At 55.9% G+C, this 12,394-nt stretch overlaps 1 protein-coding gene and 1 pseudogene across 1 annotated transcript in view; both read left to right on the top strand.

Annotated features, from left to right (window-relative positions):
- The first annotated feature begins 1,477 nt into the window (after positions 1-1,477).
- Positions 1,478-12,394, top strand: part of MRC2 (mannose receptor, C type 2) — a 25,098-nt gene continuing 14,181 nt past the window's right edge. Inside the window, exons 1-8 of the mRNA XM_010856562.1 lie at positions 1,478-2,027; positions 2,736-2,909; positions 3,115-3,279; positions 3,454-3,567; positions 4,028-4,174; positions 8,524-8,712; positions 8,829-8,983; positions 10,369-10,476. Coding sequence (XP_010854864.1) covers positions 1,478-2,027; positions 2,736-2,909; positions 3,115-3,279; positions 3,454-3,567; positions 4,028-4,174; positions 8,524-8,712; positions 8,829-8,983; positions 10,369-10,476 — 1,602 coding nt within the window. The remainder of the gene's footprint in view (positions 2,028-2,735; positions 2,910-3,114; positions 3,280-3,453; positions 3,568-4,027; positions 4,175-8,523; positions 8,713-8,828; positions 8,984-10,368; positions 10,477-12,394) is intronic.
- Positions 4,867-5,759, top strand: LOC105000513 (annotated as a pseudogene).

Below are 12,394 nucleotides of genomic sequence, written 5' to 3'. Positions count from 1 at the left end.
CCAGATTTCAGTCTCAAGACTCTGGTCAAACTGTTACACTACCCGTAGTCAAATTCTTTGGCTATAGTATGGAATCATCAGGAACATTTATGGTGCTCTTATTATGTGCTGGATCCTGTTCCAACACTTGACATGTATTATCTCATTTAACCTTTACAATAGTTTCATGAAGAGGAAGCTGAACAGTGCACCCAACTCACGAATTAAATGGCATAGCTGGGATCTGAACCCTGGCAGTCAGACTCATGCTTTTGAGGCGTGAAAATTGTCCTGCAGAGCCGGTGGCTAGTGGATGCAGAAGTGCTTTGGAGCCTGGGAGGTGCTGTGTGTGTGGTGTTGTACTCAGTGGCAGCTAGGGCACAAAACGTGAGGTCACAGAGACCTGGGTTTGCTTCCTGGCTGTGTGATACCACGACTGGGTCGCTTTGTGGCTCAAATGCATGTCCGCTTCTTCCTTTCTCTCTCTCAAAACCTTAGAGATATAATAAAAGCTTTGAGATATAATTCACATATCATAAAACTCACGCATTTAAAATATGCATTTAACTGGGTCTTAGTATGTTCACAGAATTGTGCAGCTATCATGACAATCTAATTTTATTTTTTAAATGATTGGGTTTATTTATTTGTCTGCGCAGGGTCTTAGTTGAGCAAGAGGGATCTTCAGTCTGTGCTGTGGCATGCGAACTCTTAGTTGCAGCCTGCGGGATCTAGTTCCCTTGACCAGGGATCAAACCTGGGCCCCCTGCACTGGGAGCACAGAGTCTAAGCCGCTGGACCACCAGGGAAGTCCCATGCCAGTTTGATTTTAGAACATTTTCATTCCCCCTAAAGAGACCCTGTGCTTTTTCTTAGCCACTCCCCATTCCCATTACCCAGCCTAGCCCCAGGGAACCACTGATCTACCTCCTATAAATTTAAGTCTTGATTTCTTCATCAGTGTTTGGCAGGGGGCAGGTTGGATTTCAGTGTCTTCCATAGAGTGTCTGCTTAGCGAGGTGATGGGTGAGAAGATGCGAGACTGGGGAAGGCAGAGAGCTAAGTGCTGTCTAAAATCTCAGGAGTGAGATGGTTATGGGATGTGAATGGTTGGGTTTGCTGGGGGTGGCCTGGCGAGTGGTTTGGGAAGATTCTAAATGAGAGGAAAAGATGGAGCCAGTGAAGGTGAGGAGCAGCGGGGAAGAGTGAGACAAAGCAATTTCAGGCTGGAGAACTCTGGTGGAAAAACAACGCCATGTAACAGAGGTTTTGATAAAGGCCGCAGTGTGGTGTCTGATGTAAACACCTTCCCCCTCCTCCTGAGATCTTCATAAAAGGAAACAGCCCCCAACTTGCCCTGTGGAGTTTGGTTTGCTTTGGGGGAGACAGGACGGAAGGCTGAGTCCTCCTCCAGGTGCTGTGGGACCAGGGCAGAGGCTGGCCATGTGGGCTCTGCCTTGACTGGGCACAGGGGGCCAGCCGTGCCTCTCACCACCCCATGCACAGGGCCAGTCGTGAGGATGGAGTGATTTATCATAGGAAGAAGGCCCACAGCCCACTACCAGCGTCAGTGTCTGCAGGCAGCCTGGCCGTCGACAGCAGCCAGGAGACCCCTGTGATGGCTTCATGTCCTGCTTTCCTTCCAGAGCCCAACGTCTTCGTCATCTTCAGCCATGGACTGCAGGGCTGCCTGGAGGCCCAGGGTGGGCAAGTCCGAGTCTCTCCAACCTGCAATGCCAGCCTTCCTGCCCAGCGCTGGAAGTGGGTCTCCCGAAACCGGCTCTTCAACCTGGGCACCATGCAGTGCTTGGGCACAGGCTGGCCGGGCACCAACACTACCGCCTCCCTGGGCATGTACGAGTGTGACCGCGAGGCACTGAGTCTTCGCTGGAACTGTCGCACCCTGGGCGACCAGCTATCCCTGCTCCTGGGGGGCCGTGTCGGCAACACATCCAAGGCTGGCAGCCCCGAGCGCGGTGACCAGACCCGCAGCGGCCAGTGGCGCATCTATGGCAGCGACGAGGACCTGTGTGCGCGGCCCTACTATGGTGAGAGGCTACCCCTGGTGTCAGGGGCCTGGAGCCACGAGGGACAGACGCGGGGGAGACAAAACCTTGGCCTCCACAGGCCTCTGGCAGTCAGCTCTTTCATCGTCATGGGAAGCATTTGGGGATCATGGAGAAAATGAACTTCAGAGCATTTATTTGCCTTAAAAAACTTACAAAACCTGATTCACTCTTGTAAAGACCTCAGTCAGTTCAAAAGTGTATAACGTACAACTGAAAGAGAAACCCCTTTTCTCCCAGGCCCACTCTTCAAGGGGACCCCAGGGTCACCATCCACAGGTGTCTCCATCCCCCTTTTGCACGGGTGAATGGGGACTGGAGTCACCCTGTGAGAAGCCTTTCCTGGTGGGCAGCTCCATCCTGGAGGCCCTTTCCCAGGATACCTCCTAGAGTGCCAAGATGGAACTTGGCATGTGAGGCAGCTGAATTTTGGACAGGTGTTAGGGGCCCTAGGGGACCCCCTTTCCCAACCCGATGGGATGAGCAGCGGGACCTCTCCCAGGCTCCTGGGCTGAACCAAGGGCAGAGGCAGCCTTCCGGCCACTGTCTGGCATCGCTGCCCCCTCCCTCTCTCTGCTGACCCCTGCCCACCCCGGCTCCCGGGGCTGTAGGGGATTTTCCCTGAGGGGTGAGCAGGCTGGGCAGCCTCTGGGGTCCAGATGCCAAGGGCCTGGCTCCCCTCTCCTGCAGAGGTCTACACCATCCAGGGCAACTCCCACGGGAAGCCGTGCACCATCCCCTTCAAATATGACAACCAGTGGTTCCACGGCTGCACCAGCACTGGCCGCGAGGATGGGCACCTGTGGTGCGCCACCACCCAGGACTACGGCAAGGACGAGCGCTGGGGCTTCTGCCCCATCAAGGGTGAGGGCCAGTGGGTGGGGTGGCAGGAGGTCGGCCCTGGGGTGGGGAGTGCAGCAGGTGTGGGCGGTGGAACTTTCCAGACTCGAGTGAGAAGTGCCCCCACCCCCCACCTCCATAGGGTCTCTGCATATTCCTTGAGGGACCTCCCCTTGGACCCCGCAGAGCGGGCCGGGGCGGGACCCACACCTGGCTGTCATGGTGGCAGGTAACGACTGCGAGACCTTCTGGGACAAGGACCAGCTGACCGACAGCTGCTATCAGTTCAACTTCCAGTCCACGCTGTCCTGGAGGGAGGCCTGGGCCAGCTGTGAGCAGCAGGGGGCAGACCTGCTGAGCATCACGGAGATCCACGAGCAGACCTACATCAATGGTGAGGCGGGGGCAGGGGGCAGCGGGCAGGACCCCAAGACCTGTCCCCACCTTGAAGGGTGGCCCTGAGCCCTTTCTGCTGCTGCTGGAGGGCAGGATGCAGTTGGTGGGGCAGCGAGTGGAGGACTGGGGTTAGGATGACCCCCCCACCTCACTGTCGCCCTCTTGTGGTCAGGGCTCCTCACTGGCTACAGCTCCACACTGTGGATTGGCCTTAACGACCTGGACACCAGTGGAGGCTGGCAGTGGTCAGACAACTCGCCTCTCAAGTACCTCAACTGGGAGAGTGGTGAGGCGCCGGGTTTGGGGTGCAGGGCGGCCTGGGGATCCCACAGGCACTTGGTCTCCTAGGTACTCCTTCCCTGGTACCCTACTCTAGACCAGCAGATTTCCACCCACTCCAGATTGGGTGCCAGTGGTCCGTGCAGCACGTTGTCTGAATTAGGAATGATGCCCTTTCCTGGCGGCACTTGGCCTGGAAGGTGGACTGGATTTCATCCCCATGCAACCCTTCAGCTACGGGCACTGGGGCCCTCAGCAGGCCTGGCCAGGGAGGGTGGGCATGGTTGGCCCAGGCAGAAGGTCGTGGACCACGTGAGCCCCGGGGAGGAGGCAAGAGAGCCGAAGCGCAGCGCTGGGCATCTGAGCGGGCTCAGGCTTCCAGGGAAGCGTGAGGCTCGGGGGAGGGCTCCCGGGCCAGGGGGTGAGTTCCTCTCCCCTGGGGCGCTGGCGCCCTGCGCTCCCCACAGATCAGCCGGACAACCCGAGCGAGGAGAACTGCGGGGTGATCCGCACGGAGTCGTCCGGCGGCTGGCAGAACCGCGACTGCAGCATCGCGCTGCCCTACGTCTGCAAGAAGAAGCCCAACGCCACGGCCGCCGAGCCCCCACCTCCCGGTGAGTGGGGTGGACGTGGGTGGTGGGGGGCTCCTCAGGCCACAGCCACTGCCCACCCACCCTCACAGCACAAGGGGCTCGGATCCTCCCTCTTCTTAAATGGTTCTGCTGAAATCTGAACAAATTGAAATGTGCTATTCATTCATTCTGGGACATTTGTTGGGAACTGTATTAAATGCTTCACGACCCATCCTGTCCTCCTGGTTGTCGCAGTCTGCCGCAGGTGATGGACATGTCAACCCACAAACGGAATATCCCGAGTTGTTGTAAAAAATAGAATATATATTAGAGAGCTTTGAGAAGAAATTGATCAAGCTCTTGAGAGCTACGGAGGGTTTCCAGGAGGTGACATTGGATTTGGGCCTTTCAAGTGAAGTATAAGTTTAAAAAGCCATAAAGAGGTGTGGGGAAAGGGCATGCCTGGCAGAGGGAAGGGCAGGTGCAAAGGCGTGGAGGCCTGGAAGGTCACAGCAGCTCTAAGGTCGGCGAGGATTGCACCCTGAAGGTTAGAGTACAGATGGCCACTACTTAAAAGTGTGGTCCCGGGATGTCCCTGGTGGTCCAGTGGTTAAGAATCCACCTTCCAATTCAGGGGATGTGGGTTCAATTCCTGGTCTGGGAACTAAGATCCCGTATGCTCAGAGCAGCTAGTGTGTTACATCCACAGCTACACAGAAGCCAGAATGCTGCAACTGAGACCCAACACAGCCATAAATAAATAAATATTAAAAAAAAAAAAAAAAGCATGGTCCCTGTCCCAGCTGCCACTATGAAGGCCATGGTGCTGCGCATCACCCAGGCCAGCATCACAGTTGGAGGAGAGCAGATAGGCGCCATCAGATGGGTCATCTGCGTGTTGTTGGGTATTTCCCTGGAACTGGAGCATGTGGTCCGGAAGATCTTAAACCTGCATGTGTTTGAGGATGAGAGTGGGAAGCACTGGTCGAAGAGCTTGATGGACAAGCAGTACGATGTGCTGTGTCAGTCCTCCCTGCAGCGCGTCCTCAAGGGCAACGAGCCCACTTCCACCTGGCCATGCCCGCAGGGCAGGCTGAGGCCTTTTACAAGGGCCTCCTGGAGCCGCTGTGCAAGGCGGAGAGGCCAGAGCTCATCAAAGGTGGCAAGTTCAGTGCCTGCCTGCAAGTTCACATTCAGAACGACGGGCCTGTGACCATGGAACTAGAATCTCCGGCCCCTGGTGCTGTTGCCTCTGATCCAGAACACCTGTCGAAGCTTGAAAAGCAACAACAGAGGACAGAAAAAGCCAGAGCCAAAGGGCCTTCCGGATCAAGCAAGAAGAGAAGTGCTCCCCGCAAGGAAGACCACAAAGCCGGCAGCGGGGCGGAGGGGGACATGTCCTCTGAGCGGGAACCCGTAGGTGGGCCAGGCGCAGTGCATTATCATTGAGCAGAACTGGATCCTGAAAAATTCATGAAAGATGCTAGACACCTACACTACTTTAAGAATTTGGAACCGAATCCTGAAAAGGAAGATGGAAATAAAACACTGGGAACCTGCAAAAACAAAAAACCACCAAAGGAGTGCTACCGTTTTCTGCTGCTGCTGTGGTTTAACAGAGGAGATGGGTGCTGCCAGCGTGGACAAGGCGCCCCTCCCAAAGGGCAGCAAGGGACACACCCAAGGGTTCCCTCGGGGAGCCGTGGTGGTTCCCCTGATTCTCTGCTTGCTTTTGGAACAGGCTGACCCAACATCACTTGTCATCGAATCCTCCTTTTACACTATGGTGTATTTCTAAGTGTCTGTGATGGGTCCCAAATGCATTCACGCTGTCCATGTTTTTCCAGAACAGTCGTCCACAATAATATATTATGTGAGAACGTAAAAAAAAGTGTGGTCCCTGGACCAACAGCACCTTCCTAAGTGATGTTGTAAGTGCTTATTAGAAATGCAGACTCTCAGGTGCCTCGCCCCTCCTCCCCCCAATTACTTGAACTAGAACCTGCATTTCACAAGATCTTAGTGACTGGTGTGGAGTTTGAGAAGTACTGGCTTAGAGGGCACGGGGACATGAACAGTTCAGAAGGGCAGGTTGCAGCCAGTCCCTAAAGGATTTTGGCTTCCCGATGAAATTCAGGTGGGGCCAGGTAGGCTGTGGGAGCCTTTGCAGGCTTTTAAGGCAGGGAGTGTCTTGCTCACATTTGTGATTCACCGAGGTAGCTTTAGGGGCAGGGCGCCGAGTTGGGGTGTGGCCTTCATCCAGCAGCTTAGTCTCAGAGGTGCCGATTGAGGGTAGGTAAACTCATATCCCCTGCAGGGTTGCTGAAAGGCTGGAGACCTGGCCTGGCTCAGAGGAGCATCTCCATGGGCTGGAGTGGCTCCTGCAGGAGTCCAGTCCCCATGGGGTGAAGAGGGGATTTATATAAAGAAATACAGCAAGACAAAACAAAAATTCACAAAACACAGAAAGTGGAGAACTTACAGAGCAGACTTTTGCTTCTGACCATTAAAGTGTTGCCAAAGGTTGATTTGGGGCCATTGGCCACTGTTCTTTCCCCTCATCCCCTAGGGGATCAGGAGCAAAGGTTTAAAACATTGGTGCCCACATCAAGGGCACCTCACCTCCCCCTGGGGGTGGACACGGGGGAGCCTGGGGCAGGCAAAGAAAGGAGGGTCACAGGGCTGGTGTGGGCAGGCCTTGCCCACATGGTCCCCTTTGGGCCTGGCCCCTCACCGAGTCCTCTGTACCCTGGATCTGCCCAGCATGGCTGCTGTGGGGAGCCCTGCCCTGGGGCCTCATGAACTTGCAAATATGTCTCTAGCCTTGGATTTCCTCTTTCATCCCAGCCCACATCTCTCTGCGTGAGGCATATTTTCTTTTTTCCTTTTGGCTGCACTGCATGGCACGTGGGACCTTAGTTTTCCAGTCTGGGATGGCATCCGCGCCCCCTGCAGTGGAGGCACAGGCTCTTAACCACTGGACCGTCAGGGAAGTCCCAGGGTGTTATTTTCTAAGCAGTTTCTTGGGTGGGTCCTGCCTTCCAGCACTTATCACTCGAAGCATGTCATTTCAGAGGCAGGCACCATCGGGCCCTGAAGCATCCACGTTTCCTGAGCTTCCTCCCTCCCACTAAACTCTTCTGTCCAGGTGGCAGCCTCGGGTCTTAGCCCAGCTGCTGACAAGAGATGATTGACAGGTCTTGAGCCACTGAGGGAGCCCGCTTAGGCTCTCAGCCCTCCCCACTTTGCCGGGTCTGCCAGAGACAGTATGGCCAGTCCTTGGAGCATCTCCCAGGGTGGAGTGTATCCCAGTGGGATGATGCTTCAAGTGAGTACATGTTTTCTTGCCCAGCCAGGCAGAATCCTGCCCGAACCCAATGTTGTAGGTGGTTTGATGAAGTCCTGTTTTCTCTTGCCAAGGCCCAAGTGAGAGCTTGTTTGCATCAGGTGCCCTGGGACCCCAATCCCTAGAGGGTGAACTTGAAATGCACGGAGATGGGGGGGGGAAGGGCCTAAGACCGGTCGGTTTCTCAGCCCTAGGGTTCAGGGAGAGGAAAAGGGGTGGTGGAGGGAATGAGAGGAAGAATTTCAACCAGCAGATGCCTGCCGGGCAGCAGTGACTTCATGAGCTGCTGACTTGGGAGGGGGGTGCATTTCCCACCTGCTTCATCCTGGACTGATGTGGCCTGCTCCATAGGTGTTCTTTTCTTTCTTCTTCTTTTTTTTTTTTAATATTTATTTATTTGGCTGCGCCGGATCTTAGTTGTGAAAGGTGGGACCTTCAATCTTTGTTGTGGCATATGGTTTTTTTTTTTTTTTTTTAGTTGCAGCACGCAGGATCTTTAGCTGTGGCATGCAAACTCTTAGTTGCAACAGGTGGGATCTAGTTCCCTGACCAGGGAATGAACCCAGGCTCCCCTGCACTGGGAGCATGGAGTCTCAGCCACCAGACCACCAGGGAAGTCCCCAGAGATGTCCTTCGAGACAGTGTCGGCGGTGTCATTTATGAAGTGAGGTGGACATGAGCTAAGCTGGAATCTTACAGCAGGAAGCCCCATTTTACAGAGGAGGAAACTGAGGTTCCCGGGGCAGTTCTGTTCTGAGTCCCCATCCATCTTTCCCTCTGAGAGCCCCAGCTGGAGGGGCCATCCTATCTTGAGTGGAATCTGCCACCATCTCCCAGGGCTCCAGCTGCCCTGAGGGTTTTGTCTTTTCAACATCCTTCAGTATTCAGACCTGGCTTGGTGGGAAGAGTGGATCTAAGACACATTTGGGGAGGGGGTGGACTTCAAGGCCCTGTCTGCGTTGACACCCAGGGGGTCTGAGCCCATGCTGGGCGTCTCGGCCCCTGAACAGCGGCCTCTGAACAGCGGCCTCTCTGGTCTCCGCAGATGTGTGGGCCAACGTGAAGGTGGAGTGTGAGCCCAGCTGGCAGCCCTTCCAGGGCCACTGCTACCGCCTGCAGGCTGAGAAGCGCAGCTGGCAGGAGTCCAAGAAGATGTGTCTGCGGGGTGGGGGCGACTTGCTCAGCATCCACAGCATGGCGGAGCTGGAGTTCATCACCAAGCAGATCAAGCAGGGTGAGGGGCTGCCTCCCCAACGCCCGTCCTGGGGGCTCAGGCACTGTCCTCGCCTCCCCTGCCAGTGGAGAAGGCCGACCTCCTGATGTCCCCTCTCCCCTGCCGCACCCCCCCAGAGGTGGAGGAGCTGTGGATTGGTCTCAACGACCTGAAACTGCAGATGAATTTTGAGTGGTCCGACGGGAGCCTCGTGAGCTTCACCCATTGGCACCCCTTTGAGCCCAACAACTTCCGAGACAGCCTGGAGGACTGTGTCACCATCTGGGGGCCGGTAAGAACCTCTCTCCTCACAGGGCCCCCAGACCCCGCCTCCCGGTGCCACCGCAGCTGAGGGGTGTCCCGTTATTGGCTCCTGCTTGTGACCCCACCCCCTTGCCTCTCGGAATCCCTCCTCCCCATTTGTCTCCTTCCCGTCCGTGTGGAGAGATTGCCAGGGTTTGACTCTCCTCTCCACTTCCAACTAGCTGGGTCATCTTGGGCAAGTTACTTAATGTCTCTGTGCCTCGGTTTCCTTAGCTGAGTTTCCTTAGCCTCAGTTTTCCCAGCTGTCAGTGGAACTCTAAAGGTGCCATCCTCAGAGGGTCTTCATGAGGATTAAAGGAGTCCAATGAAACCTTTGGACGTTTGTCCCCCGGCGATCATCTTGATCTCCTGCGGGCTGCACTTCCCCGCCAGCAGGTGGCGTCAGAACCCACATTATGGGGACAAGCTCCCCAGGCAGGGCTGCTCCCTGCCAGCCCTACCCCAGCGCAGGGTCCTGTCCTCTCAAGAAATGGTGGCGTTGTGACTGTCTGCCATGGCTGTGGTTCAGACAGTGTGGGCGGATGAAGGAATTGATACAGGGTTTCAAGCAGAGGTAAGTCTGTTCCTTAAAAGACAAAACCGTAGGACAGACTACCGACCTCAGAGACGGAGAGGACATTCTGCCTTGAGATACAGCCAACAGTGCCAGGGACCCCAGAGGCGTCTGGCTTAGAGGATGCTGTTTTAGGAAATGGCTACTTACTCCAGTATCCTTGCCTGAGAAATCCCGTGGACAGAGGAGCCTGGCGGGCTATAGTCCATGTGGTCACAAAAAGTCGGATACAATTGAGAACGCGTGCTTTTATTGAGCATCTGCTAAATACTGCACATTTTCCTGGGGGCTGAGACACACAGACACCTCTGCCCTCCGGATGGCACTCAAGGCAGGCAAAAACTGCTGGCTGGATGCACTCAGCACAGAAGCACCAAAGCTGTTAGGAGGGGCTGAACTAAGTTCCTCTTCAGCTCCATCAACGAGGGGAGGGTCTGGGCACACAGTCTCTGCTTGCCCTGGATCTGCGAGTACTGACTGGACACCTTGCCCAACTGGGAATCTCATCTGTCTTAGCCAGCTTGTCCTTGGTGTTTATGACGTGAGCTAATTTAAATGAGCACCTTTTCTATTTTGACAGTGCTTGTCAAAGTTTGGAGGCATCTGCACAGCTACTCTGTGCTCACATCAGCCTAGTGAGGCTTATGGCACTAATCCTGCTCGCCCCCACCCATTTTCCACCATGGAGCACAGAGAGGTCAAGCTTCTTGCTTGGAGTCACACAGCAAGTCAGAGGCAGGGCCAGGTTTGGGAGGTTTGGGGGAGAGAGACTGACACTGCCCCTCACCCTGTGTCCCTAGGAAGGTCGCTGGAACGACAGTCCCTGTAACCAGTCCCTGCCGTCCATTTGCAAGAAGGCAGGCCAGCTGAGCCAGGGGGCTGCCGAGGAGGACCACGGCTGCCGGAAGGTGAGGGTGCTTCTGGAGCTGCCCCGGATGGGGCCAGCCAGAGGGGCTCCCGGGGGCAGGAGGGCAGGAGGAATCCGCAGCCTCCTGTGGTATCCTCCCTTTTTCCTGCCCTCCAAACTGCTCCATCCAGAAGGAGTGATACAGGATGAGGTGGGGTGGGGGTAGAAAGCTGTTGGGAGGAAGTGGAGCTCCCCACTCCACCCCAGCCCTGAGCCCCCTCTCCATGGAAAGCTGCAGAGAACTCGGAGGTGGGGGTAGGCGGGCCCCCCACTCCCACCCCCAAGTCTGGTCCAGTCATCACCTGTGTGGAGGCTGCTGGGGACCACCTAGGTCTCCTCTGTGTACCCTCGCTCTCCCCCAGCCCCCGCTTTCCCACCCATCTTTGCTGGCACGCACACCAGCCACAGACACAGTGTGTGCTTGTCTTTCTCCTGGGGTGGGGGTGGGGGAACCAGGCCACTCTGGTCACCCTCCCTGTGAATAAGTCGGGGAGACAGGGTGTGAGTGAGGGTGAGGGCGAGGGATTGACCCGTTTCCCTCCTTCAGTCCCACGCCTACCCCCCTCCCTGTCCCGACAGGCAGGGATGTGAGCAGTGTGGAGCGTGTGGGCAGGCTGCTCATAAAGGCCACTTTGTGGTGTCTGGGCCCCTGGCGGCTCCCTCTGCCGAAGCCACGTTCCTCCTGCCGGCCCCTCACTGCCAGTCTGGTTCCTCACTCTATCTTCCTTTGGATCAAGCCGCCTTATCACACCCACCCCCCTGCACCCCGAACTCTCCCCTAGGGGAGAGCAGGAAATGCCTGCAGGCATGAGCTCTAGTGGGGAGGAAGGGAGAGCACACGGGACCGGGCTGAAGAGTGTGGGGGCCAGCGTGGTTAGGGGCTGGCCGGGGCTCTGACCAGGCTGGGTGAAGCAGAGGGGCTACTACTAACTGTCCCGCGCCAGGGCCGGCCTGGAGTGGGTGGGGGATTGTTGAGCTGCCATGGTTAACACCCCAGGAGAGCCAGGGGTCTTAGCACAGTCCTGCTGGAATATGGGGGTCTGTGCCTCTCCCCCCATATACACATATACATACACATGTAAACACACCTATATGAAAAGGAAGAGAAAGTGTTAGTTACTCAGTCACGTCCAACACTTTGTGACCCATGGACTGTAGCCTGCCAGGCTCCTCTGTCCATGGAATTCTCCAGGCAAGAATACTGGAGTGGGTTGCCATTCCTTTCTCCAGGGAATCTTCCCAACCTAGGAATTGATCCCAGGTCTCCTTCATTGCAGGCGGATTCTTTATTGTCCGAGCCACCAGGGAAGCCCCCCAAACACACACATATACATACATACATATACATACATACATAAACACACATATCCACACACACACAATACACACACACACACACACACACTCTTCCCTGATGGCTCGGTGGTAAAGAATATCCGCCTGCCAATGCAAGAGATGTGTGTTCGATCCCTGAGTTGGGAAGATCCCCTGGACTAGGAAATGGCAACCTACTCCAGTATTCTTGCCTGGAAAATCCCATGGAGAGAGGAGCCTGGTGGGCTACAGTCCATAGGTTCGCAAAGAGTCGGGCATGACTCAGAGACTAAACATCAATGACACATACACACGTACACACACATACTCATATACACATACATGCGCATATGCATACATACGACTAAACACACACACCCACACATACATAAACACACACACACACACACCAGCTGGTTCTGAACTGGCTCCTGCCCAGGGGGCTGCCCCCCTCCCCCCACCTCCCCTCTCTCCCGGGCTCCAGCCCCCGCCCCCGCCCCAGGTATCCCCCTCGAAGGCCTGCTGGAGGCGAAGACCCTGGTAGGCACCTGGGCTCATTTTAGGAGGAGCAGGGCTGTGGCGGGGGTGGGTGGAGTCTCTGGGGG

Source organism: Bison bison, unplaced genomic scaffold (genome assembly GCF_000754665.1).
Source record: "Bison bison bison isolate TAMUID 2011002044 unplaced genomic scaffold, Bison_UMD1.0 scf7180017864371, whole genome shotgun sequence".
Lineage (NCBI taxonomy): Eukaryota > Metazoa > Chordata > Mammalia > Artiodactyla > Bovidae > Bison > Bison bison.
Note: the sequence above shows the minus strand (reverse complement) of the source record. Positions and strands in the feature narration are given on the sequence as shown.